Source organism: Biomphalaria glabrata, chromosome 2, assembly GCF_947242115.1.
Source record: "Biomphalaria glabrata chromosome 2, xgBioGlab47.1, whole genome shotgun sequence".
Classification (NCBI taxonomy): Eukaryota; Metazoa; Mollusca; class Gastropoda; family Planorbidae; genus Biomphalaria; species Biomphalaria glabrata.
In genome coordinates this window covers 16,471,632-16,499,236 of record NC_074712.1, presented here as the reverse complement: position 1 = coordinate 16,499,236, position 27,605 = coordinate 16,471,632, and the positions used below count along the sequence as shown (strand labels likewise).

Genomic DNA, 27,605 nt, shown 5'->3' with positions numbered 1-27,605 from the left:
CTTGAAGGTTGACCTACCCACCTTCTATCAACACATTTCATGTCCGACAAGAGAAAACAGAACTCTGGACTTATGTTATTGTAACATCAAAGGGGCATTCACATCTCGTGAAAAGCCACCACTAGGATCATCGGACCACAAAACAATACAACTGCTGCCTACTTACCATACAAAACTTAAAGAAGGAAAAATCATTCAAAAAAACGTACAAGAATGGACACAAGACAATATTCTCAAACTACAGGGATGTCTAGACTGCGCTGATTGGAATTTGTTCAAAGAGACCACTTCAAATCTGGAAGAATGGATCGACGCAGTGACAAATTACATCAAATTCTGTGAAAACATGTGTGTCAGCACTAAGAGCATCAAGATATACCCCAACAATAAACCATGGGTCACTGCAAAAATAAAACGGGAAATAATCAAAAAGAAAAGAGCATTTATGAGTGGCGATGGACAGTCAAGGAAAATTGCTCAACGAAATCTCAACGTCGTTCTTGAAGAAGGGAGGAGAAACTACCGCACCAAGCTGGAAGACTCAATTAATACAAGTGACATGAGACAGGCGTGGGGCATCATGAACAAAATGGCAGGAGCACAAGTCAAACTTAAAAATAATCTTGCTACAAGAGACGAAAAAACATTGGCCAACGAGTTAAATGATTTCTATTGTCGCTTCGACACGAAAGATTTTAATTATCTAAGACTCAAAGCCCTTGAGGATGTCAATGTTAACAACTGCTTAGAATTAGCGATTACTAAAGAGCAAGTTTGTAACATTTTCAAAAACGTCAACCCAATGAAAGCTGGTGGGCCTGATGGAATAAAAGGGCGAATCTTAAAAGAATGTGCTGAACAACTAGCTGAACCATTCCAAGATATTTTTTCTACTTCATTACTAGACCATGAGATACCACCTGTGTGGAAGTCATCTATAATTGTACCTGTGCCAAAGGTTTCCAAACCGAAGGAAATGAATGACTATAGACCTGTTTCACTTATTTCCATTGTGTCTAAATGTTTAGAAAAATTGGTTCAAATGTTTCTTCTGAATGATCTTTGTAATAAGTTAGACCCTTTACAATTTGCTTACCAAAAGGGTAAAGGTGTAGACGATGCCATCCTAAATATTTTAAACTGTGTCTACAAACATCTGGACTTACCGAACACTTATGTCAGATTGCTCTTTATGGATTTCTCATCAGCTTTTAACACTATACAACTTCATTTACTCATTGAAAAGATGAAAGCGTTGCAGATTAGTCCATACATAATACTATGGGCTAATGAATTTTTGACCCAGAGAGCTCAGAGGGTTAGGGTAAACAATGTTATATCTAATGAACGCATAGTTAATACAGGGGCGCCCCAGGGGGCTGTGACATCGCCATTGTGGTTCATTTTGTACACCAATGATTTTCAATCCGATAGTTCTTGTTGCTCCTTCACAAAATTCGCTGATGATGCGGCTCTTCTTGCCCTGCTCTCAGAGAGCTCAGACGTAAATGAGTATTTCAAAGAATTAGAACACATTGAGGAATACTGTAAAGATAATTTTTTATTATTAAATGTAAAAAAAACCAAAGAAATGATAATCGATTTTCGTAGGGACAAGAAGGAAAATGATATTGTTTCTGTAGCTGGAGAGACTATTGAAATTGTGCAAACCTTTAAATACCTTGGTACTATCCTAGACAATAAACTAAATTTTACTGCAAATACTGATTATATCAGCAAAAAAGGGCAGCAAAGATTACGACTACTAAGAAAACTGTCCTCGTTTAATGTTAGCGAAAAGGCCTTGGCTATGTTTTATCACGCTCACATCTGCAATATTTTAAGTTTCAATATCACTGCCTGGTATGGCAATCTGAGCATTAAAAATAAAAATAAACTTAATAGAATCCTAAATGCTGCTGGCAAAATCATTGGCAAAAAACAAACCCCATTTGGGCAGTTGTTTGAGACAAACATCTATAAAAAAGCTAACAAGATCCTCGAAATAAAGAATCACCCTTTGTGTCAGGATTTTGTGATTTTACCATCACAAAAGAGATACAAGACACCGATAGCAAAGACAAACAGACACAAACACTCTTTTGTTCCCCTGGCAATCAAATCATTAAATAAGAACAATCTGGTATAAACTTTGTCACATGTAAATTATGAGTGAGTCTGGTGTCAATGTACACTTTGGTTTCTTATAGTTATAATGTTTTTTGTTTGGTGTAATGCACAAATTGTAAGACAAATTTCCTTACGGATAATAAAGATTATTATTATTATTATTATTATTATTATAATTTTACGTCGTTTTTTTTCAATAGCTAAAAATTCGACTTCATTTTCTCTCCAACTTGTAATATTTCAATCTACTCCTTTCCTTTTTATTTATTTTTTTATCACGCAAATCTTGACACAGTTGAAATAAGCAGTTCTTTGTTTTTTAAGAGTTGTTTTGTATGTTTCCTATGAAATCTTTTCTTTGAACGGTTCTGTTTTTTGTTTAGAAGACTAATAGTTCACAGTCATAGTTTGTGGGCCTGTCAAAAGTTTGTGAGATAGGAGTGGTCATTACACTGACCCTGTGCCTTTGGATGGTTTACTCTGTTAGAATTAACCTTTTTCATAACAAACACAGGTCAATGTGACTGACAACTATTTGTTTGTGTACATATGACACTTATAACTCATCTTCCCTAGTTAAATTAGATCTGTAGTTAATGCAATGTGTCTATTGACAGAATTATTCAATCTCGATGAAGTAATGTAGAGACTTGATTCTTACAGGGATGGCTTGAGAAAACTTTGTTGTTCTATGGCTACTACTCGGTCCGCGTGACCGTTGACTATACACTACCAGTGGCCTATGTGATGACCGTACTGTGCTGTTTAGTGGTCAGCCTGGTACTCATGGTCAGATAGTAAGTTATATCACTTATAACTATATACAACGATTACGCCTTTTTTTTTCAAAACGCTACATGGTTAAGCCTAGCACCAGAGATTATTGGCTTTTTTCATTGTCTTGTGCTTTAAATAAATACTATTTTAGCTAGACAAAATCTAAAACATATTAGACTTGAAATATATCATACAATAACAGCAGTAATACAAATAGTTTTACTATGCCAATGATCTCGACTAATAACTATAATAATAATATCCAAAGAATTCGAGCGGTATTAGTAAGTTATTAAATCGCTGAAGGTTCTCCCGGCATCTGTAATAATAGATAAATAAAGGGATTGTCACGTGTTTGGATTGGCTGCTTGGTAGAGTGGTATTGAGACCATTTGCTATAACAATTGGTCTCGGTGGTATGTACTTGGGACTGTCGAACCCTGCCAACTACCATTCTCTACCGTCCTGAAGGAGGCTCTGACTAGGGTGTGATAATATTTATTGTTGAAGGAACATACGAAACAAAGCAAAAGACAGTTTCATTATATGTCGAATAAATCTGAAGCTGTCTTCGGACCGATGTCACAGAATTATCTTAGCGAATGTTGCAATCTAACTGAACTTTTGATCGTAGAATAACTTTATTGAACAATACGAGCAAATGTTCCTTATATAACTAGCAATCAAACTTTTATTTGGTGACGCGCTCCACGGCTGTTATAAAAATATAAATATATACAATATTGAAAACTGACATCGCATTTGATACCGTCTGGTTTCTAGCACTGCATGGAGTCTCAAAGAAACAGTTCTGAAGTCTGTCAACAGCAATATTGAACAGTTCTCCAAAGTGTACACAGCCTGGGATTATACCCTCACCAATCCAGAGACAGCTTGGATCAAGAAGGATGAAATTTTCAAGGACTTTGAGGTGTGACCATTTTAACACGATCATTTTTGTATTTATTTCTAAACTCACCACTGACCTCTCATGTAGGACACATATAGGACATACTTACTGTTTAGGACATACTGTAAGCTTACAGCATATGTGTCGCGGCAAGATCTAACATGGTTTCTCGTAATCTAAAACTTGAACAAGACAATCCTTCTCTAGTGCCAGTCATAAATCTAACTGGATGAGGCCACGCAATGTGGATATCGTACTGACTATTGGAGTTCTGTAATGTTGACCAGAGGATTTCTTAGAACTATGTGTTTAATGTCTGCTTCATGTAGTTATCCCCCCCCCCCCTGATCAGTCCGTCGAATGACCTTATCATTTTTGTATAAACTTCCAGGACCTTTAAACTAATTTTTTGAAGAACGCATACAGTGTCAGCATTGCCTTTCCTCGTTCTAAAAGCTAGCTGCATCTTGCTCGAGTTTTGTTCTTGTATTGAGCAACTTTTTTTTTCTTCGGGATTTCAGCAATAAAATTACTTGTGTTGATAATTAATTTAACTCCATAGGACGGACAGACAGACAGACATAGTTGAGAGAAAGTTTGTAGATAACATGAAGAGGTCTCTCTTTAGGTTACTTGTGCTTTCATCTACGTCATCGCAATTAGAAAGAACACATTTCATTTAATTCTCGTTACTTCACTGTACATGGTCCTCAGTCGTGACCAACCGTCTTAGTAGGCCTGAACACAGACCTGTGACGTGGCAACGAGATATTGGCCTCCACTGACCACAGGTTGCCACGTCTTAGGCCTGGTCTCGGCTCAACATTGCGACCTGGCCATTTCATATTAAATGTAACTATTTGTATAACTCATAGGCCATGGCTAACGAAAAGCTCTATCAAACCAAAAGACAGCATCGGTTCAGAAGTACATTGTTTGTGTGCCGGCTCTACCTTGTACGAGGCCTGGTCAACGTCATGATAGCTGCATCTCTTGCAGGAGCGGGCTACCTCATCTATTACGTCACGGCCTTTTCTACCGAGGCAAGTAACATAGTTGATATTTGTAAATACTAACCAATGACTACAGACGGTACGTGACGTTTTGGCCCCGCCGTTTTGGCGACGGGACGTTTTGGCGCGAGCCGTTTTGGCGACGGGACGTTTTGGCGCGAGATATCATTTGACGATAATTTAATAAGCACGTAGCTTTTATAACAATGTTTATTTCACTCTACCATAATATTGTATGTATAGTATGAATTCTAACACCGTTCAGCGAATTGTTTTTTTTTTTAATTATAAAGGTTTTGCTTATTTCATGAATATAGCCCTATAATAAGTCAGATTCCTGAATGGCAATGACATGCTATATGTGAATTCTGCTAATCGCATTGGATGACATTTTTTGATTTCTTTCCAAAAGATTTTTTTATTTGACATTAGTGTAATATACGAACTAGCTAAGTGTCACACTTTAATATAACAAAAACCATGTTAACATCTAAAGCTCTATTACGCTGAATGACGACAATAACTCCACACATATTAAAGATCAAGACACGGAATGTGGTCGGTACAAACTCTAACGTGAAAAGATATATTTTGAGAAATTGGGTAGGGGTGATTTGGGTGACACATCTCGCATTGACGCAGGTAGAGTTAAACAAATGAAGACAAGACCAGCACCGACCAACTGGTTGTTGGCGTCATGCGTCTGGAGATCATCTCCTTGGGAATGGTCATTACATGTGACACCTATCCCGCCCCCGCTCTTCTGCTCACATTTCACTCCTTGTATATACTCTTTCCTCCACCCCTCCCCTCTCTCACGCGATTTTTGTTTTTAATTTTAAAGTAATATCTTAAAAAACATTTTTTGAAAATATTTTGTGCCTCTTAATAAACACACATACTCAAGCCAAAATGTTTATTAAAGAAAATGATGTGAAAAACAAACACACATTTACATTTACTACGTGAAAAATATGTCTTAACACAAACACTCATGCAAAACATAGATATGAATAATTCTTTTAAAAGAAATAATACAGTAAACGTATGTAATGTATTTCACGCCAAAACGGCTCGCGCCAAAACGACCTTCGCGCCAAAACGGCGGGGCCAAAACGGAGGCGCCAAAACGTCCTGCTTCGGACTACAGTCTATGTCGATACGTAGTGGTATAAGACTGTCTTATGTTGACAGATATATCGTAGTCTATGTTGCTAGAAATTGTTGAAATGTAGTCAGTCCTACAGTTTGGTGTTTACAAAGCCGACACGATTTCATGATGTTATTGTTTGTTTTGTTTTTAGTTTTAAATGAGATAAAATAAGACAAGTTTTAACTCTTTCTCTCCTAATTGACGATGCCAACGTTGGTTTGACCCCATTAAATTAAATTGATTTTTGGATTATAATCTTTAATTTGTGTTGTGTAAAAAGAGAAAAGAGCATTCTCCTATAATTTGATATCAAATTTAACATTTTCTTATAAACAAACAGTGATAGTAAATGTTATGATTTTGTCAGGCCCGTCTCGTTATTGTCACCCAGTAACCCACGTTGCTGACATGTCGAAAGAATGTGCTAATTAATAGATAGGGGGAATAATTAAATTTCTTTTAGGCCATATACATATGGACGATCTAACATGAATGAAGCGGCATTTAAACAGACAAGAAAGTGTTTGTTAGTGTCTACACAAACTAAAAAGTTATTGAAGTTTAAATACAAAAGAGCCAAATGAATAATTCTATCCCAACGATGAAAATAATTACGGAGAGAAAGGGTTAAAAATATTTATCTATTGATCTGTAATACCTATGACTGTAATACTACGTCGCTTTACATTTTGTTACTATTTTGTTTTACATGTACTTTTCATTCTAAATTATTTATTGGGTTACGAAATATTTGAATAAATTCGTTGATCAGCAATTTTTCCTTACAATTCTGTTGACGACAATTCATTTAAAAAGTACTCTCCGACAGTCTCTGTACCATCTGACACCACTAAAGACAGCACTAAAGACAGCACTAAAGACACCACTAAAGCTTGTTTTAGACTAGAAGATGGATTGTAAATCATTAGTTAATTATTAGAGCAGCACAAGATAACATTCAGTGTCCCTCCAGTTTAGATGAAAAACGAGAGTGTGTGTATAAGTTAGTGTATAGATGTAAGTTTATGTTTGTATGTGTGATTGTGTGTGATCGTGTATGTGTAAGCTTATATGTGTATGTGTGTAATGTGTGTGTGTGTGTGTGTAACTGTGTTTCGGAAACTCAACATAAACAAATATACATATCTGAAGAAATCCAGTTGCCATTGTTACAATAAACTCATTTGTTTCGACTTTCAACTATCAGTATGGCCAAGAAAACCAAGTCAGTTCCGGTACCAGCAGCTGGTTACTTCTGCTTGTTAATTATCTCCCTTCAATAACCATCACCTTTTGCAATGCTGCTCTACCACTGGCCTATGAATTTCTGGTAAAACTAGAGGACTACAGCGGTCATGTAGTGGTCAAACTAACTCTTATTAGGTAACGATAGATAGATATATCTATTTGACAACTTTTATAATACTGTTTATGGTGATAACAATAAAAAAAACTACGGAGGAATGGTGCATTTCACGTGGGTACGAGGTCCTAGCCACATCCAGCGCAGAATAAATCGCTATTAGCAATATATAGCAGTTAATAATAGAATGTATTAATAAAAATTAATACGAAACAATTTTAACTGGAGATTTCCATTAAAGCTTTTTAACATTTCCGGTGTACAGAAATAAAAAGTGTTGCTAAGCTATATGTTTTTTTAAAAGTATACGAAATGTTGTGTGCACTATTTTGCAAAGTAATATTTATTATTAAGTTGTCAACAGTAGCGTACCATTATTGACATTGTTTAGTTCTTCTATTATTTTAAAATCTCTGCTGATCTTTCTCTTGTGTTTTTCATTAAAATTAACTTATATATTCCTCACATTTCCATTTATTCATTTTATTCTTTTTCTATGTTTATATTTTTATGTTTAAAATATTTAAATACTGTAAAACTTAAATCTTAAAAAATGAGAAATAAACAAAGAGGAGATTACTCCATTTAAAATTTATTAAGTTGTAAAAATATTATCTAGAAAATGGGAAATTCCGAAAAATTAATAATCGCGATGGGCTAATTTCCGAAACAGAAAATAGAAAATGTAAAATTCCATAAATTGTAAGTCGTAAAATGTTTTAAAAGGTAAAATAAAAAATTCAAGAAAAACGGAAATCTCCTTAAAGTAACGATCTACTAATAAAAAAAAAAAGGAAATGGGATATTTATAAGATGTCTCAGACACAACAAAAGATAAATTTCTTTATATCTAGAAAGTTAATATCAAGTCACTCTGACTGTCTGTCTGTCTAGTAAAATGTTTGAACATGTTTTTTTCTCCCACTTCCAATTCTCGTATCAAGTTGAAACTTTGCATAATTATTCATTGTACCTGACAAACATAAATCAATCAAAAGATCAAACAATTAGTTAGTTAATTATTGGTAATTAATTATTTTGTTTGATATCAAAATAATGGAAATAATGCTACTTAATGAGAGATATAGACTCAATTTCGCTTGAAACAGTCCAAATCAACTTTCAATGTAGTTATTAAACATTTACGTTGTCTCTGTCAGAACTGTGGTCCTGAGGCTAGCATCACTTGTAGTTCTGTGCATCACAATGTACACACAAATTAACTGTGGCTCCACAGATGCTTGTGGTATCAGCACAACACCTGCCTGCACGCCTATCAAGGTAAGGATCAAACACGAAAACATGAGAAAATAAAGTTGTTTTGATAGGTTGAACTGTGTAGCCTGTTTGGGATAGGTTTAATTTGCAACCTGTTTATGATTGGTTTAACTGTATAACATATTAGGGATTGGCTGAACTGTGTAACATATAAAGGGATAGGTTTAACTGTGTGACATGTTATTGAATTCTTTAAATATTGCACTGGATAAGAACGGGACATCTATCTGTATATAAAGTCAATTAGATCTACAATAAAACAAACTAAGATGATACCACACATGGGCAGCTACTCCAAGCAACAAATAAAAACATGCGTGAGAGTTCATAAGAAGTGTGCCATTGAGTGAAATGTGTTTATGTTTCCTTAGATGTCAACTGCAAGGGATTTCTCCCACACAGTGAGTTTGAATGCATCAAAAACAACAACAAAAAAAAAAAACAACAACTGGAGGATGGCACGCCTATAGCACTATTTTCATAACTTTTTAAACCGCCAGCATGAGGAGTTTGAGTCTAAATGTCTCTTGTACATCCACACTCTGCAAGCCCTTAGTCGGCTTTCGTGATGTTCTTTTAATAGTAATTTTAAAGCTTTTTTTGCATTTCATATCGTGTGTTATCTAACATTGCGTCATTTCAGTGCTGGGAAACTAGTGTCGGTCAACAGTTTTATAAATAAGCCATTATGTACTTTCTTGCAGTGGTACTTATGGTCTTTTTGGTGGAACTACCTCGCAGGTAAAATGTAATTATTTTATTATCTCTAAGTTCATGAAATAGTCAGTTGAATAAAGGGACATAATTCATGAATACTTTCAAATAGCGTACGGAAGCAGTTATAGATCTTTTAGTCACTACATGTTACAGTCAGTGGAGTAGCAAGGTGCCCGTGGGCCCGGGTTCAAGAATATGTTGGTGGGCCCCCCTAACCCAATAAGATGAATGTAAAGTGAGACAAAACAACTGAGTTATTTGAATATATATCGCTACATTTACCACAAGACATTCCAATACAAGTAGTTAAGCTTTTTTATTTCAAAGTAATTAGTTACAAAGTCATTACATTTGATTCAGTTAGGACTCGGGCAAGTAACTCGTCACGGTTGACCGCTCTTCTAGCGCTGGCCTGGGGCGATTTGCGTCTGCTAACTACACTCACACCACTACCCCCATCTGTGCTTCCACCAGGTTTATAACAGTACTATCCACTCATACTGGAAACACCAGTATAGCTTTAGCCTCGCATTACTTGGAGCATTTGTTCAGCCAATTCTGCAAAAGTCTGGTTCTCACAAATATAAAAACCTAGAAATGACTCTCTAATTGCTATTTCTTTAGGTATTCCCAGATCGGAGATCACACACAAGTAAGATCACGCTAATTTGATCCACTTTTGGTATGTCTTGAGTTCTCTCACTAATGAAGAGATTAATAGCGCGGATTGGACCTCACGACATACAGTACCGGTATTTGTGTCAGATCTGCAGGTCTATTAGCTCGTTTTCAATGTATGGGGCTTTGTTTTCCTCTCCAATTTCAATATTCAAAGCAATTTTAAATAAAGCCTGGTTAGAGGTTTTTGTATAAATATAATGGTGTTAACTTTCTTTAAGAACTATGAACCAAATACTAACCATTGGTCAGAGAATGACACTATTCCATGATCAATGTAGACATCTCTCTAGCTTCTAGATCTTTGTTGTAAGCCTGCTCTCGAATTCGTTTTCGCCATTAATTGTAATACCACAAGCAAGATACCTATGGAACATACTGTGATAACACAAGCAAGATACCTATGGAACATACTGTGATAACACAAGCAAGATACCTATGGAACATACTGTGATAACACAAGCAAGATACCTATGGAACATACTGTGATAACACAAGCAAGATACCTATGGAACATACTGTGATAACACAAGCAAGATACCTATGGAACATACTGTGATAACACAAGCAAGATACCTATGGAACATACTGTGATAACATAAGCAAGATACCTATGAAACATACTGTGATAACACAAGCAAGATACCTATGGAACATACTGTGATAACATAAGCAAGATACCTATGAAACATACTGTGATAACACAAGCAAGATACCTATGGAACATACTGTGATAACACAAGGTAGATACCTATGGAACATACTGTGATAACACAAGCAAGATACCTATGGAACATACTGTGATAACACAAGCAAGATACCTATGGAACATACTGTGATAACATAAGCAAGATACCTATGGAACATACTGTGATAACATAAGCAAGATACCTATGGAACATACTGTGATAACATAAGCAAGATACCTATGGAACATACTGTGATAACACAAGCAAGATACCTATGGAACATACTGTGATAACATAAGCAAGATACCTATGAAACATACTGTGATAACACAAGCAAGATACCTATGAAACATACTGTGATAACACAAGCAAGATACCTATGGAACATACTGTGATAACACAAGCAAGATACCTATGGAACATACTGTGATAACACAAGCAAGATACCTATGGAACATACTGTGATAACATAAGCAAGATACCTATGGAACATACTGTGATAACATAAGCAAGATACCTATGGAACATACTGTGATAACATAAGCAAGATACCTATGGAACATACTGTGATAACACAAGCAAGATACCTATGGAACATACTGTGATAACACAAGCAAGATACCTATGGAACATACTGTGATAACACAAGCAAGATACCTATGGAACATACTGTGATAACACAAGCAAGATACCTATGGAACATACTGTGATAACACAAGCAAGATACCTATGGAACATACTGTGATAACATAAGCAAGATACCTATGAAACATACTGTGATAACACAAGCAAGATACCTATGGAACATACTGTGATAACATAAGCAAGATACCTATGAAACATACTGTGATAACACAAGCAAGATACCTATGGAACATACTGTGATAACACAAGGTAGATACCTATGGAACATACTGTGATAACACAAGCAAGATACCTATGGAACATACTGTGATAACACAAGGTAGATACCTATGGAACATACTGTGATAACACAAGCAAGATACCTATGGAACATACTGTGATAACACAAGCAAGATACCTATGGAACATACTGTGATAACACAAGCAAGATACCTATGGAACATACTGTGATAACATAAGCAAGATACCTATGAAACATACTGTGATAACACAAGCAAGATACCTATGGAACATACTGTGATAACATAAGCAAGATACCTATGAAACATACTGTGATAACACAAGCAAGATACCTATGGAACATACTGTGATAACACAAGGTAGATACCTATGGAACATACTGTGATAACACAAGCAAGATACCTATGGAACATACTGTGATAACACAAGCAAGATACCTATGGAACATACTGTGATAACATAAGCAAGATACCTATGGAACATACTGTGATAACATAAGCAAGATACCTATGGAACATACTGTGATAACATAAGCAAGATACCTATGGAACATACTGTGATAACACAAGCAAGATACCTATGGAACATACTGTGATAACATAAGCAAGATACCTATGAAACATACTGTGATAACACAAGCAAGATACCTATGAAACATACTGTGATAACACAAGCAAGATACCTATGGAACATACTGTGATAACACAAGCAAGATACCTATGGAACATACTGTGATAACACAAGCAAGATACCTATGGAACATACTGTGATAACATAAGCAAGATACCTATGAAACATACTGTGATAACACAAGCAAGATACCTATGGAACATACTGTGATAACATAAGCAAGATACCTATGAAACATACTGTGATAACACAAGCAAGATACCTATGGAACATACTGTGATAACACAAGGTAGATACCTATGGAACATACTGTGATAACACAAGCAAGATACCTATGGAACATACTGTGATAACACAAGCAAGATACCTATGGAACATACTGTGATAACATAAGCAAGATACCTATGGAACATACTGTGATAACATAAGCAAGATACCTATGGAACATACTGTGATAACATAAGCAAGATACCTATGGAACATACTGTGATAACACAAGCAAGATACCTATGGAACATACTGTGATAACATAAGCAAGATACCTATGAAACATACTGTGATAACACAAGCAAGATACCTATGAAACATACTGTGATAACACAAGCAAGATACCTATGGAACATACTGTGATAACACAAGCAAGATACCTATGGAACATACTGTGATAACACAAGCAAGATACCTATGGAACATACTGTGATAACATAAGCAAGATACCTATGAAACATACTGTGATAACACAAGCAAGATACCTATGGAACATACTGTGATAACATAAGCAAGATACCTATGAAACATACTGTGATAACACAAGCAAGATACCTATGGAACATACTGTGATAACACAAGGTAGATACCTATGGAACATACTGTGATAACACAAGCAAGATACCTATGGAACATACTGTGATAACACAAGCAAGATACCTATGGAACATACTGTGATAACATAAGCAAGATACCTATGGAACATACTGTGATAACATAAGCAAGATACCTATGGAACATACTGTGATAACATAAGCAAGATACCTATGAAACATACTGTGATAACACAAGCAAGATACCTATGAAACATACTGTGATAACACAAGCAAGATACCTATGGAACATACTGTGATAACACAAGGTAGATACCTATGGAACATACTGTGATAACACAAGCAAGATACCTATGGAACATACTGTGATAACACAAGCAAGATACCTATGGAACATACTGTGATAACATAAGCAAGATACCTATGGAACATACTGTGATAACATAAGCAAGATACCTATGGAACATACTGTGATAACATAAGCAAGATACCTATGAAACATACTGTGATAACACAAGCAAGATACCTATGAAACATACTGTGATAACACAAGCAAGATACCTATGGAACATACTGTGATAACACAAGCAAGATACCTATGGAACATACTGTGATAACACAAGCAAGATACCTATGGAACATACTGTGATAACACAAGCAAGATACCTATGGAACATACTGTGATAATACAAGCAAGATACCTATGGAACATACTGTGATAACATAAGCAAGATACCTATGAAACATACTGTGATAACACAAGCAAGATACCTATGGAACATACTGTGATAACACAAGGTAGATACCTATGGAACATGCTGTGATAACACAAGCAAGATACCTATGGAACATACTGTGATAACATAAGCAAGATACCTATGAAACATACTGTGATAACACAAGCAAGATACCTATGAAACATACTGTGATAACACAAGCAAGATACCTATGGAACATACTGTGATAACACAAGCAAGATACCTATGGAACATACTGTGATAACACAAGCAAGATACCTATGGAACATACTGTGATAACACAAGCAAGATACCTATGGAACATACTGTGATAATACAAGCAAGATACCTATGGAACATACTGTGATAACATAAGCAAGATACCTATGAAACATACTGTGATAACACAAGCAAGATACCTATGGAACATACTGTGATAACACAAGGTAGATACCTATGGAACATGCTGTGATAACACAAGCAAGATGCCTATGGAACATGCTGTGATAACACAAGCAAGATACCTATGGAACATTCTATGTTTCTTTTGCTTGCTTTATATTTCATGTTATTTGTTTGTTTAGATTTCATCTCCTTGTTAGCGGCCCCCGTAAGGGGAAAAAGCCGCTATTAGGTTTGTGCAAAATGTCCGTCTGTCCGTCTGTCGTCTGTCACACTCAGATCTCGAAAACTAGAAGAGATATGAAAAATATTATTTCATCATTAAATCCGGCTTGAAAAGTTTAGGTGCAACGGCTACTTTTGGTTTTCTAAAAGCAAACCGTTTATATTTATAAAATTAATTATGCAAGCGATTTTTTCATAAAAATACACCAATTCTAAAACAATTACGTAAATGTAAGGGAGGCAATGTTACAATATGCTAACAAAGATGTACAATTTTTGTGTATTTTCAGTATCACTAAGTCAAATATATTTTTAAAATGTACAGGAAATGTTTACAACAAATACAAATAATAGTTAAAGACGTTTTTTCTGGTCAACTAGCTGCTAAAATTAAAAGAAAACATTTCTGTTTGTTTATAAAGGCTAATAATGCACTTTGTATGTAAATATCACGCACATTTTTTTAAATGGACTTTTTATGCAGCGATTTTCGTGCAGTAGCGTAACGTCGCAACATGATCAGGTGCTAAACCAATTCCTTAAACTTTTTTTAAAAATCAGATTTTATTTATTTTTTGTTTAGTGCCCCCATCCGAATAAAAGAAGCTTATTTTTGTGCGTTTTGTCTGTTGGTCGGTCTGTCCGTCACGATTAGATTTAAAAAACTAGAACTCTAAAAGCTATTGAAAATCTGATTTACCCTTTAATGTTCCTCCCATAACATCTCAATAGTTTTAAGTATCTAAAATTGATTGTTCCGGATTTTTTTGTGCAAAACTAATCAACGCCAACAAATGTTTGTTTGCTCTTCTAACTTATATTACATTCAATTTCCATGCTTAAACGTTGCAAAAACACATTATCAATAATATGTTGTTCCGTTTTTTATGTAAATAGCATATTAATGCTAAATCATAATCTCTATACTGACTTATATTTCATTAATTGTAAAAATGTTCCGGATATTGTTTTATAAAACATGAATTATGCCTAATGATTGTTTGAAATCGCATAAGGCTTTTAAAAAAAGTAATTTACTAGAATTGATTACTGAAAATTACTTTTTAGACATTTAATTTTCTTGTAAAACATAACATAGAAGTTTTGTAATCGATAAAGAAAGTTCCGGATTTTGTTTCTTACAAATCGTCGCCAGAAATTTCCGAATTTATTTAAAAATCTACTAACGCCAAATAATTGTTTGAACTCCCTCTTCTAATTAATAAACAAATAATCTTCTCATTTACGAAATAATGTTTTTACGGATTTTTATGAAAAATATTTTAACTCATTACTCTCTTACAGTACATTTAACTTTCTACCTAAAACATTAAAAAATCTAATTATCGTTAATATTATGTTCCGATTTTTAAGGAAAACAGAATCCAAACACCAAAGTAAGGTATGAAAATCTCTCCACATGGCTGTAGTACATCTAATTTTTATATGAGACCATCCAAAAAATTTAATTAACGGTATTAGATTTATCTGAAATTCTCTTTTTCTTTTACTATTTATACAAACATCCGGAACAATCTATTATATAAACTTTTCAATTGTGTTCATACCTAAAAATTATTGCGATGTTTTGAAACGTAAAATAAAGGTTAATCAATTTTTAATAACTTTTAGTTGTTTTTTTTATATCAAGATAACGGACACACCGACTGACAGACAAAACGCAAAAACAATGTGGCTTTGATCCTTTTTAAATAATATCTATTAGAACTCAGTGCACCAATGTCTATGAACCCTCGTTAAATATCTCGTGTAAATTAAGACATTTTTTTTTATGGTACCGGTACTAGCCTATTGTGAGGTAATGGAATTTTTTTTCTTTGACGTCATATGAATGGACTCTTTAAATGTAATGTTAAAAGAACGCACTCGGTGCACCAATGTCTATTAACCCTCGAAAAAATTGCTTGTATTAATGAAAACATATTTTAGTCTAACTAAGCCGTGTGACGTAGTGTTTTTTTTTCCTTTGACGTCACATGGAATGAATTCTTTAAATGAAATGCTAAAAGAACGCACTCGGTGCACCAATGTCTATGAACACTCGAGAAATGGCTCGTGTTGATAAAGGTGATTTTTAGTCTAGCTAGGCCTTGTGACGTAGTGTTTTTTTTTTCCTTTGACGTCATATGGAATGAATTCTTTAAATGAAATGCTAAAAGAACGCACTCGGTGCACCAATGTCTATGAACACTCGATAAAAGGCTCGTAATGATGAAGGCGATTTTTATTCTAGCTAGGCCGTGTGACGTAGTGTTTTTTTTCCTTTGACGTCATATGGAATGAATTCTTTAAATGAAATGCTTAAAGAACGCACTCGGTGCACCAAAGTCTATGAACACTCGATAAATGGCTCTTATAGATGAAGGCGATTTTTAGTCTAGCTAGGCCGTGTGACGTAGTGTTTTTTTTTTCCCTCTGACGTTATATGGAATTAATTCTTCAAATGAAATGAAAAAAGAACTCGGTATAGTAATGTTTATTAAGCCTCGTTATGTGACTCGCGTTTAAAAAAGGAATGATATCTTGATTTAGATCTAATCTAGATTTTTTAAACTAGATCTAGATTTTTATTACAGTATATCTAGATCTGGATTTATATTCTAATTAAAATTATTTTAGAGTCTAGATCTAGAATTTCTAGATCTAGTTTAGACTAAAATAGACTAGATTAAGATGTAGAATTTCAATTTCTAAACTTAAAGTGTAAAAAAAAAGTGTAGATTTTCATTTCCAAACGTTTTGATCAATATTGTAATGTTTTAATATACTAAAACTAATCTACTATTTTTTTATTAAATTTAAATTTAAATTTACGGCAAATGAATCTTTGAAACATTATTACTTTTGACCATCGGATGGCTGCCTGGTCGTGCGGTTTGCGCGCTGGACTGTCGTTCAGATTTATGGATGGCCCAGGGTTCAAACCCTGCCCGCTCCCATCCCCCGTCGTCCTGCGGGAGGTTTGGACTAGGAAGTAATTATCTTCAACTCTGAAGGAACATCCGAAACGTGTAAAACATTTTACATCAAAATTAAATCACCTCTTGAATATTATTTGCGAATATGCAGATCCGACAGGGATCCGACTTCGACGGGGGCCGCCTCTGAGTTTGTGTAACACAAACTCTCTTTGTAATCTTGTTTTTTATTCTGTTATTAAATTTTTACACAATACAGAATACAATAAATTAATGTGATGAGGGCTTACACTATTTCACAAAATCTACTTTGTTGGATCGGATAAAAAGTTTTAAAATGGCATTTGTTTAATTAGCTTACATCACCGACTCGGATTTTACTTTAACTTTTTTTTTTTTAAAGGAAACCTCAGAATTTGCGCTATTCAATTTTAACTTTATCATCATAGGAATCCTTGGGCTTTATGCCTCTTTTCTTTGTCTCTTTTTTTTTGGGCTTTATGTGCATCTTTTGTGGGCTTTCTTCTTCTTTTATATATATATATATATATATATATATATATATGTTTTTATTTGTAAGTTCTAATAATTCACAAGTATTAAATCATAAACAATTGAAAAGTGATTAACCTAAAAATATAACAATAGTAATAGAAATATTATTTAATATCAAAGACATACTACCTAACCATTGAAACCACTAGAGACAGAAAAATGATACAAGTATTCTCTACCCCAGAAAAATCAACACAATATCAAATATCCCTGACCCCCAACACCCCATTTCTGAAATATTACCTGAGTATTGTACAAGCATATGAAAATCAAACTAGATAATTCTCTACCTTAAAATCCATTATTTTCCTAAATGTCAATTATTATAACACACATGACAAACATGTACAATTTACAAACAAAGTTATTTAAAACTAATATAAAGTTTCGTGCAGCGTTTAAGATATTTTGAAGGAGCTTTTTAGATCTATATGATACATTCATATTTCTTCATTAGTGTCATCCCTTAAGTTCTCACGTGGGCCTCAACTGGTCAAGTCATGGGCCCAAGTGCAATCAACTCCTTTGCGCCATTGCTGCTACGCCACAGGCTGTGGGCCCCCCTAATGGTGGTGGGCCCGGGTTCATTGAACCCCTTCGCGCCATGGATGCTACGCCACTGGTTACAGTCCAACAAATTACAGTAATCAATTGAAAAGGTTTTTTTTTTATGTTTAAGTTTGTAAAAGTTATGTTTTTTTACCATGTTGTTATTGGCGGTAGTTGAATTATAGCACCGAATCCAAAACCCCATTAGTAACAAACCATGCTGAGAATTAATCCCTTAGAGCACGGAAGAGGAAGCGGGCAGTGAGTTGTAAGGTCGCCTTGTCCCCGTACATGGACAGACCTAATGCCGCACATGGGCCAGTATTCTCTCTTTCATTTCCTTGTCCCAATCGTCCCTCATGCAGAGCTCGACCTTCATAAACAATGTGCTCTACTGTCTCGTCGTCCTCTACGCAATGGCGGAACAGTGAGTCGTAGTTCACGGAAGCTGAGCTGGAAGCAATTGAAGTGGGTAGCGGAATGAGTCGGAAATGGATCCACGGCCCCATCGGACGTGGTCCTTTTCACCGATTCAATCTATGCCCTCGATGCCCTTGAAGGGCAGCATGCAGGTGTCAGGAAAGTAGAAGCGTTCCTCGCGGTGGTGGAGCGCCTTCTACAGCTCAATTTAAATAGTTTTATTCAGTGGGTTCCATCCAATTGTGGTCTGATCAGTCATCAGAGGGCGAAGTCCGCGGCGGCAAGTGAGCATTATAGATGATGAACCGTGCACTCTCGCGAGTGTACGAGCCCTAGCCGACACCCGTTTGTTGGCACTTTGGTTCGATAGTTGGGACACTTCCGATAAGGGCCGAGAGCTACATAGGCAGTTAAGTAGACCTGACCAAAAGGACGCATGGTGGGAGCTCTGCCGTGCGGAACAGGCCGTCCTAGCTCAGTTCCGAGTCGGACACTGTCCAATAGGCACGTACTTTGGACGGTGGAAGGAGAACTACGAATTATAGCACTAGATTGCTAATAAAAAGTTAAACCGATGTCGGCGTATTATATTTTTAATAAATAAACTTTAAATAGCTTCAACAAATTTCTTTTGTGAACAAAAACTTTTATATTAGAGCATAGACTAACTCAACTTCAGTTAAAATACAATAAATCTAAGAGTAATGTTATAAAATCATACCTATATTTTAAACTAAATCTAACTCACTACAAAAACACAAAGTCTTCACTATTCTAAATCTCAGAGTCGTCTCTCGTTCTCAACATTTGCATTACGACAACTTAGCTCCTGTTTCATCATTCTGAACCACACAGCCTCCAGCCAATCACCTAACGTCTCATCGTCGTCACCTAGGACACACACACACACACACACACATACATTCCATAAAACATATATTTGCGATACATACATACACACCTACATAAATAAATACATACATACTTACATACATACATACACATATATACATAAATAAATACATACATACTTACATACATACATACACATATATACATAAATACTTATTTATATATACAGAGATTGAGAGAAAGAGAGAGAGGCAGAGAGACAGAAATAGATAGAGACAGACAGACAGAAAGAGAGAGAGAGATAGAGGGAGAGAGAAAATATATGCTTACTAAGTGATTTTGTGGAGTCGGAGGTTGTGGTATATGCCCCAGTAGCTAATCACCTTTATACACCACATGTAACAAAACTTTATACACCACATGTAACAAAACTTTATACACCACACGTAACAAAACTTTATTCACCACATGTAACAAAACTTTATACACCACACAAAACAAAACTTTATACACCACATGTAACAAAACTTTATACACCACATGTAACAAAACTTTATACACCACATGTAACAAAACTTTATACACCACACAAAACAAAACTTTATACACCACATGTAACAAAACTTTATACACCACATGTAACAAAACTTTATACACCACACGTAACAAATCTTTATACACCACACGTAACAAAACTTTATACACCACATGTAACAAAACTTTATACACCACATGTAACAAAACTTTATACACCACACGTAACAAAACTTTGTCCCATGCTGTTGCCATTCTCTACTGTTACAGATTTCTGACCTTCAAATTTGATTGGTGGATATTACGCAGTATTGGACCTGCTGAGTTTAACATACCTTCGAATGTAATGGACCTCATCTATGGTCAATGTCTGGTCTGGTCAGAAGTAGTCCATTTTGTATACGTCTCTTAATTAATAACATTTCTGATAATTATATTAAATTTTGTAATAACATCTTGTATAATGCATTTCAGTATTAAATCGCAAATATTACATTTTTTTTAAACTACATTTTTGATATTACTTCTTTAATATTACATTTTCAAAAATGTATATATATATAAATCTTTTATTTTGCATCCACATTTTCACAGGGGAGGGGGGAGTCAAGGGGGAGGGCTGGGTAAAGTTGAAGTCAATTATTGAAGGGAAGTTCACGGGACGAAGGAACTAAATGTCACCATTCACCAATGTTTCGCCAGGTTGGGGATGTTGTTCTCTCCACTGCTGCCTGGCATTGTGGTGGTCAAGTGTTTCCTTGTGTTCTATACTAAAAAGGTAAGAGTTCAATCTCACTCTGTTTGTTTTTACAAAGCTTATATAAACTCACTCCGTCTGTCTGGTTGTCTGTCTGGGTTAATTCTCTTAAACGATTTTTCTCACACTTCCCATTCTCGGAATTTTTCACAATTGTTCATAGTCGAAGACAATACATGAATCAATAAAAACAACAACAAATATTTACCTAATCAGTTAGTGTTAATTAATTAATTATGTTTCATATTGTAAAAGGGGAGTTCAACCTTGCAGTATTGAGAAATATGGCAGTGATTGTGTGGTTATTCCCTTAAATAAGCTTTTTTATATTTTTTGTTTCTTTCTTTATAGCGATACAATATATTGATGTTTTTAGAATCGTGTTTTGCTTTTCATTTATGTATTAATGCGTTTTCATTGAAAGAGATTCTAGGCAAGGCAAAATGCAGGTGAATGGAATGGAGAAAGACGGTGGACAGATCGTGCATGGCGCCTCAATGGCTCAACCAAGACCAATCGTTATAGACGTGACAATTTATTGGTCTAAACTGCCACAGGTTGCGACGTCGCAGGTCAAAGTTCAGACCTTCTAGAACTGTTGGTCTCGGTTCAACAGTCTAAAGAAATATGTGTTGCTGGTGCAGGTTCCTAACCCTGATCTCTGGAGTGTCAAAGTCGTTAATCTTTGCGCTAAATTCACAATAGTATGTGTACAGCAAGTTAAATGCATTGGTGAATTCAATCTTGCAGGAACCTATTGTTTAATGGCGTAGCAAGTAGGCTAGAAAACGATGGTGCCCCCTTTTAGCAAGAAACTAGAACGTTGAGAGTGCAAAAACAAAATGAGTCGTCCTGTATCAGTACATATACCAACAAATATACATACGTATGTACCAATAAGGAATAGTGCCATTTCACTCAATTCAGTACCGTACACGTACTAGTTTCTACATACTCAATACTAAAGCATCTTCTTAAATGTACCAAACTATTATCTTTCTAATCTAAGGCCTCTGAAGAACCTGTTTTAGTCATTGGCCCGTAAGCACGCCATATTTGCTACGCCACTGCCTGGTGTTGGTCTTGTTAAAGTAGTAAAAGTAAAAGACTTTTTTTTGTTCCAAATAATTCTATATCTTGTTTTTTCAGTTATCTGCCCTTGTAGCATGTCCACCAATCAAATCTCCGTATAGAACTTCTGGCATCAACAGATTTTTCATGTTTGTTCTGATGTTGGCTTTTACTCTCTGTTCTCTGCCTGTCTTGTACAGTATCTTCGGGTACGATTGCTTCCTTTTTTTTTTTCTTATTCTAAAGGGGGTGAGGGGTTAACATTCCATAGCCTGCATAAAACTTAAAACAATCTTTAGATCTACAAGGGGGGAACAATCCATTTTCATGATAACGAGATTTGTTTCCCCTATCCCACATTAAACACGTTGGCTAAAAATGTAAACATGATCCATTAATGAGAATGAATGTATATCTGGACTTGTTCAGGTTTCATCCTTCCAGAAGTTGTGGCCCTTTCCGTGTTCAGGATTACATGCATGACTGCATCAAGACATCAACATCGACACTGCCATCAGTACTGTCCAAGTCCTATAACTTTGTGACATCCATCGCAGTTACCGGCAGTATTATCATTATCTTGCTGTAAGTAGGTCAACATATGCTAGATTGTATTGCTGGAAGTAGGTCGAAATATGCTAGTTTGTATTCCTGGTAGTAGGTCAACATGTGCTAGTTTGTATTGCTGGAAGTAAGTCAACATATGCTAGTTTGTATTGCTGGAAGTAAGTCAACATATGCTAGTTTGTATTGCTGGAAGTAAGTCAACATATGCTAGTTTGTATTGCTGGAAGTAAGTCAACATATGCTAGATTGTATTGCTGGAAGTAAGTCAACATATGCTAGTTTGTATTGCTGGAAGTAAGTCAACATATGCTAGTTTGTATTGCTGGAAGTAGGTCAACATATGCTAGTTTGTATTGCTGGAAGTAAGTCAACATATGCTAGATTGTTTTGCTGGAAGTAGGTCAACATATGCTAGTTTGTATTGCTGGAAGTAAGTCAACATATGCTAGTTTGTATTGCTGGAAGTAAGTCAACATATGCTAGTTTGTATTGCTGGAAGTAAGTCAACATGTGCTAGTTTGTATTGCTGGAAGTAGGTCAACATATGCTAGATTGTATTGCTGGAAGTAGGTCGAAATATGCTAGTTTGTATTCCTGGTAGTAGGTCAACATGTGCTAGTTTGTATTGCTGGAAGTAAGTCAACATATGCTAGTTTGTATTGCTGGAAGTAAGTCAACATATGCTAGTTTGTATTGCTGGAAGTAAGTCAACATATGCTAGTTTGTATTGCTGGAAGTAAGTCAACATATGCTAGATTGTATTGCTGGAAGTAAGTCAACATATGCTAGTTTGTATTGCTGGAAGTAAGTCAACATATGCTAGTTTGTATTGCTGGAAGTAAGTCAACATATGCTAGTTTGTATTGCTGGAAGTAAGTCAACATATGCTAGATTGTATTGCTGTAAGTAGGTCAACTGGTGTTCGTTTGTATTGCTGGAAGTAGGTCAACGGATGCTCGCTTGTATTGCTGGAAGTAGGTCAACAGATGCTCGTTTGTGCTGCTATGGTTAGGTCGGTATATGCTAGTGAGTTATTCTTTATTTAGATCAGTTTATGCTTTTTTTGTTTTCCTGAAATTAGGTCACCAAATGCTAATTTAATATTCTGTAAATAGGTCAGATTATGCTAATTTATTTTGCTGCATGTAGGTGAATATATATATATATAAAGTTTCTAATTCTGTATATAGTAATGTAAAATAAGTTACATTTTGTTTTGTTTGTCTAACAGTGTCATCATTTACTACAAAACGTACGTGACGTCAGCGCACAGAGAAAATGCTCAGTATTACAAACAGCAACTTATGAGGGTTAGTGACCAACAAAACACAACAACAAATTCCGGAATTTTAAACGTTTTATTTGCTTAGTTTTTTACTTACCAAATATCGAACTTCACGTCTTCTGTGTTAGTAACGTCTGCAAAAGGACACATAACTGTTTATGAATGAAACTAAAAAGAATACTTATTTTGAAAAAGTTGAATATTTTCGTTTTAAGTCTTAATTAAATTATTTTAACCCTCTTTTCTTAAATATAAATTTAAATCTGGCAATCTGCGACAGAGTTCTATCCTTATAACAGGCCGCCATACTTCCATTAGTAGTCTAATGACTTTGTAAATAAGTCTCTGCCACTCATTCAGAGCAGTTGGACAACTTATGATGTGTTCAGACTTCAGACCATAACTTTATAGAATGTTCATGTTTGAAACGGACGTAGAGTGCTTCATATTCTCATGACATTCTAATCGAAAGTCAAGAGAACTCATTATTTCAGTGGGTTATTAATGAATTAATATTTCAGTGGGTTATTAATGAATTAATATTTCAGTGGGTTATTAATGAATTAATATTTCAGTAGGTTATTAATGAATTAATATTTCAGTAGGTTATTAATGAATTAATATTTCAGTAGGTTATTAATGAATTAATATTTCAGTAGGTTATTAATTTATTAATATTTCAGTAGGTTATTAATTTATTAATATTTCAGTAGGTTATTAATGAAATAATATTTCAGTAGGTTATTAATGAATTAATATTTCAGTAGGTTATTACTGAATTAATCTTTCAGTACGTTATTAATGAATTAATATTTCAGTAGGTTATTACTGAATTAATCTTTCAGTAGGTTATTAATTTATTAATATTTCAGTAGGTTATTACTGAATTAATCTTTCAGTACGTTATTAATGAATTAATATTTCAGTAGGTTATTACTGAATTAATCTTTCAGTAGGTTATTAATTTATTAATATTTCAGTAGGTTATTACTGAATTAATATTTTAGCTAGTTATTAAAAAATTAATAACAACATAATTGGAGGTTGTTTTTAAAGCACAGGAAATGTAGAGTAGATCAACTCACAAAAGATGTAGAATTAATCAACATACATTAAAGATGGAATTTATCTTATTGATGTTCACCACTTTTAGCGATTGTATTTCGTCGTATCCCTTTTGTTTTTACAGAATGGAAAGTTTTCGAAAGGTTTGGGATCAAGACCTAACAGAATCTTGGAATCATTTTAACACAAAGATAATAATACAACACATAACAGTGACCGGTACCGACTAGTTATTTTTGCTTATTTATGTATTTATTTATATAGATATCTTAGAATAAACTTCTTGATATCAATTTGAGATGTTTTTAAAGTGTATCCCTCTGTTTTGTGTCTACATCACTATTTTTATGTTGATCAAAGTTGATCCTAGAATAATCAAAATGTTATATATATATAAATTGCGGAGTGGGGTAAAAATCCCCCCCCCCCCAAAAAAAAAAAATATGACATGCCATTTGTGGGCCGGTTTATATGGTAATGCCCGGGCCGATTTTGATACCCAGTCCGCCCCTGGTATCCATCACTTGCTGAAGTGCTGATCTCTAAAACAAGATTTTATTCAATAAAATGCAAGACGTACCCTTTACTTGAGCGGCACTTTGGAAGGTTGAGACCTTGTGCAAACACAAAAAAAAACAAAAAAAACAAAAACAAATGAGGCCTCTTTTTTTGGCTTGTTTTTACTGAATGTTTTAGGGAAAAATAGAATCGTCAGTCATCACCAAGGCTCCCTGACCAACGCGGATACACCTTTTGCACCACACAACCAAAGTCCTAGCCTGCTCTTCCTTTCTTTCAACTAGAACAGTTTCACACACATTGATTAGTACTAGCTTAGCAACCCGGACTCGAACGGAGTTTTTTTTTTTTTTTTTTTTTGAAGTTGATATACTAGTATTAGCTTATGTTGTAAGCAAATGAAGAAAGCAGTTTTAATTGGGGCTCCTCGTTTATAATTGTGTTTTTAAATTATTCAAGTTACCATTAAATATATTATGTGGGATATGCCCCATTTCGCATCGGCACACGAATTGATGACGTCATCGCAACCGACACGCGTTATCAGGTCAACATTCCGACAGCTGATCGCCGTAGCCTCTTATCTCTGGTGAATGTGTGTATGTCAGTGCGTCTCTTATCCTCCAGGGCAAGCTAAATGCATCTTAAGTGGATTGTTGTCTCAGAGAAAGGTCCCTCAGCCCGACAGTCGGAAGTTTGAGGACTAGAAGACATTAGAACAGAATCGTTGGCGTTCTTACGTTACCAAGGAAATGACTGGACAAGTGAATGGACACTTTCTATTGACCAGGAAACAGGCGATTAGGTGATTGAAAAGTGGACAGTTGACACAATGATGTATGGTCAAAGTGGTGAATGACGGTTAGGGAAGAGAGAGAAAAAAAGCGAAACGTTTGTAGTACGTTTTTATAATGATTTTTTTTATTCATATACAACCAAAAAATAAAGCTACAAACAAAGAGAGATAACTTCTCCACCCGCTTTATTTTAGAATAACATTTCCAAAGATCAGCTAGATGGATAGATAGATGGATAGATAGATGGTAGATAGATGGATAGATAGACAGAAAGATAGATAGAGAGATAGATAGAGAGATAGAGAGAGATTTTAAAACAAATGTCCTCCGCCTCCTCTATTCAGATTCATTTACGTTGTAATTTAATTATCACAACAAGTAAAATATAAAAATACTTTAAAAAAAAAACAGAAACGGAAGTTTATCGAAATGGAAGAACTCCACATTTAAAACTATCTATCAATAATGTAAAAGTTGTGTCTTTTTTTTTTTTCGATATCTAACAAGATAAATAATTACCAATAAATGATTGATTAATTGGTTAATTTTTTAAAATTGATTCATGTTTTGTTAGGTACACTAAATAGTTGTAAAAAGTTTAAACTTGATCCGAGATTGAGTGTTGCAGAACTAAATTGTACAATTATTTAAGGGAACAAAACCACAAATAATATAGCCATTAATACTGAAGGATTTGGAGTTACAATAAATAGTTGTGTAAAATTTCAACTTGATCCGAGGTCCAATGATTTTAAAGTGTGATTAATACAAAATAGATAACTAATAGATAACAGTTACACAGACTACAAACTCCAAATATCTAGGTTTTTATAATCAATAAAAAGTAATGCATTAAAAAACCTACGAAATTATTTTAAAAAATCAAACAAATCTTTAAGGCTTATCAAAATAATTTTTACAAGTTAAACAGAAACATAAAACTAATATTTTACAGATCTCTAGTTAGGCCAATGTTTTGGGACCCCTCAACTTAATATAACATAACGAAACTAGAGCAGTCGCACAATAGAGCCGTGAGAGTTATAACCAACAAATATTCACATTTGATTAGAATAACACCATTAATAAAATCAACAAATTTTATAAATTTTTCAGGACAGAAGAATAAAACCAAAGTAGCAACAGTACATACATTTAATATAATATACAAATACAAAAAAAAATCTTATAAAATACTCAAAAATGCACAAAGATAAAGACACTTTCTTATTCCATAGGCTAAGACCACGTCGTACAAATGCTCTTTCTTCTCTACTGTAATTAGAA

At 34.7% G+C, this 27,605-nt stretch overlaps 1 protein-coding gene across 1 annotated transcript in view; it reads left to right on the top strand.

Annotated features, from left to right (window-relative positions):
- LOC106056276 (transmembrane channel-like protein 7) overlaps positions 1-25,300 on the top strand; it is a 39,205-nt gene extending 13,905 nt beyond the window's left edge. The window contains exons 8-19 of the mRNA XM_056021106.1: positions 2,794-2,927; positions 3,691-3,838; positions 4,693-4,860; positions 7,191-7,366; positions 8,507-8,627; positions 9,268-9,286; positions 20,101-20,635; positions 20,960-21,035; positions 22,164-22,294; positions 22,515-22,670; positions 23,884-23,962; positions 25,127-25,300. Coding sequence (XP_055877081.1) covers positions 2,794-2,927; positions 3,691-3,838; positions 4,693-4,860; positions 7,191-7,366; positions 8,507-8,627; positions 9,268-9,286; positions 20,101-20,635; positions 20,960-21,035; positions 22,164-22,294; positions 22,515-22,670; positions 23,884-23,962; positions 25,127-25,186 — 1,803 coding nt within the window. The 3' untranslated portion in view covers positions 25,187-25,300. The remainder of the gene's footprint in view (positions 1-2,793; positions 2,928-3,690; positions 3,839-4,692; positions 4,861-7,190; positions 7,367-8,506; positions 8,628-9,267; positions 9,287-20,100; positions 20,636-20,959; positions 21,036-22,163; positions 22,295-22,514; positions 22,671-23,883; positions 23,963-25,126) is intronic.
- Positions 25,301-27,605: the final 2,305 nt, after the last annotated feature.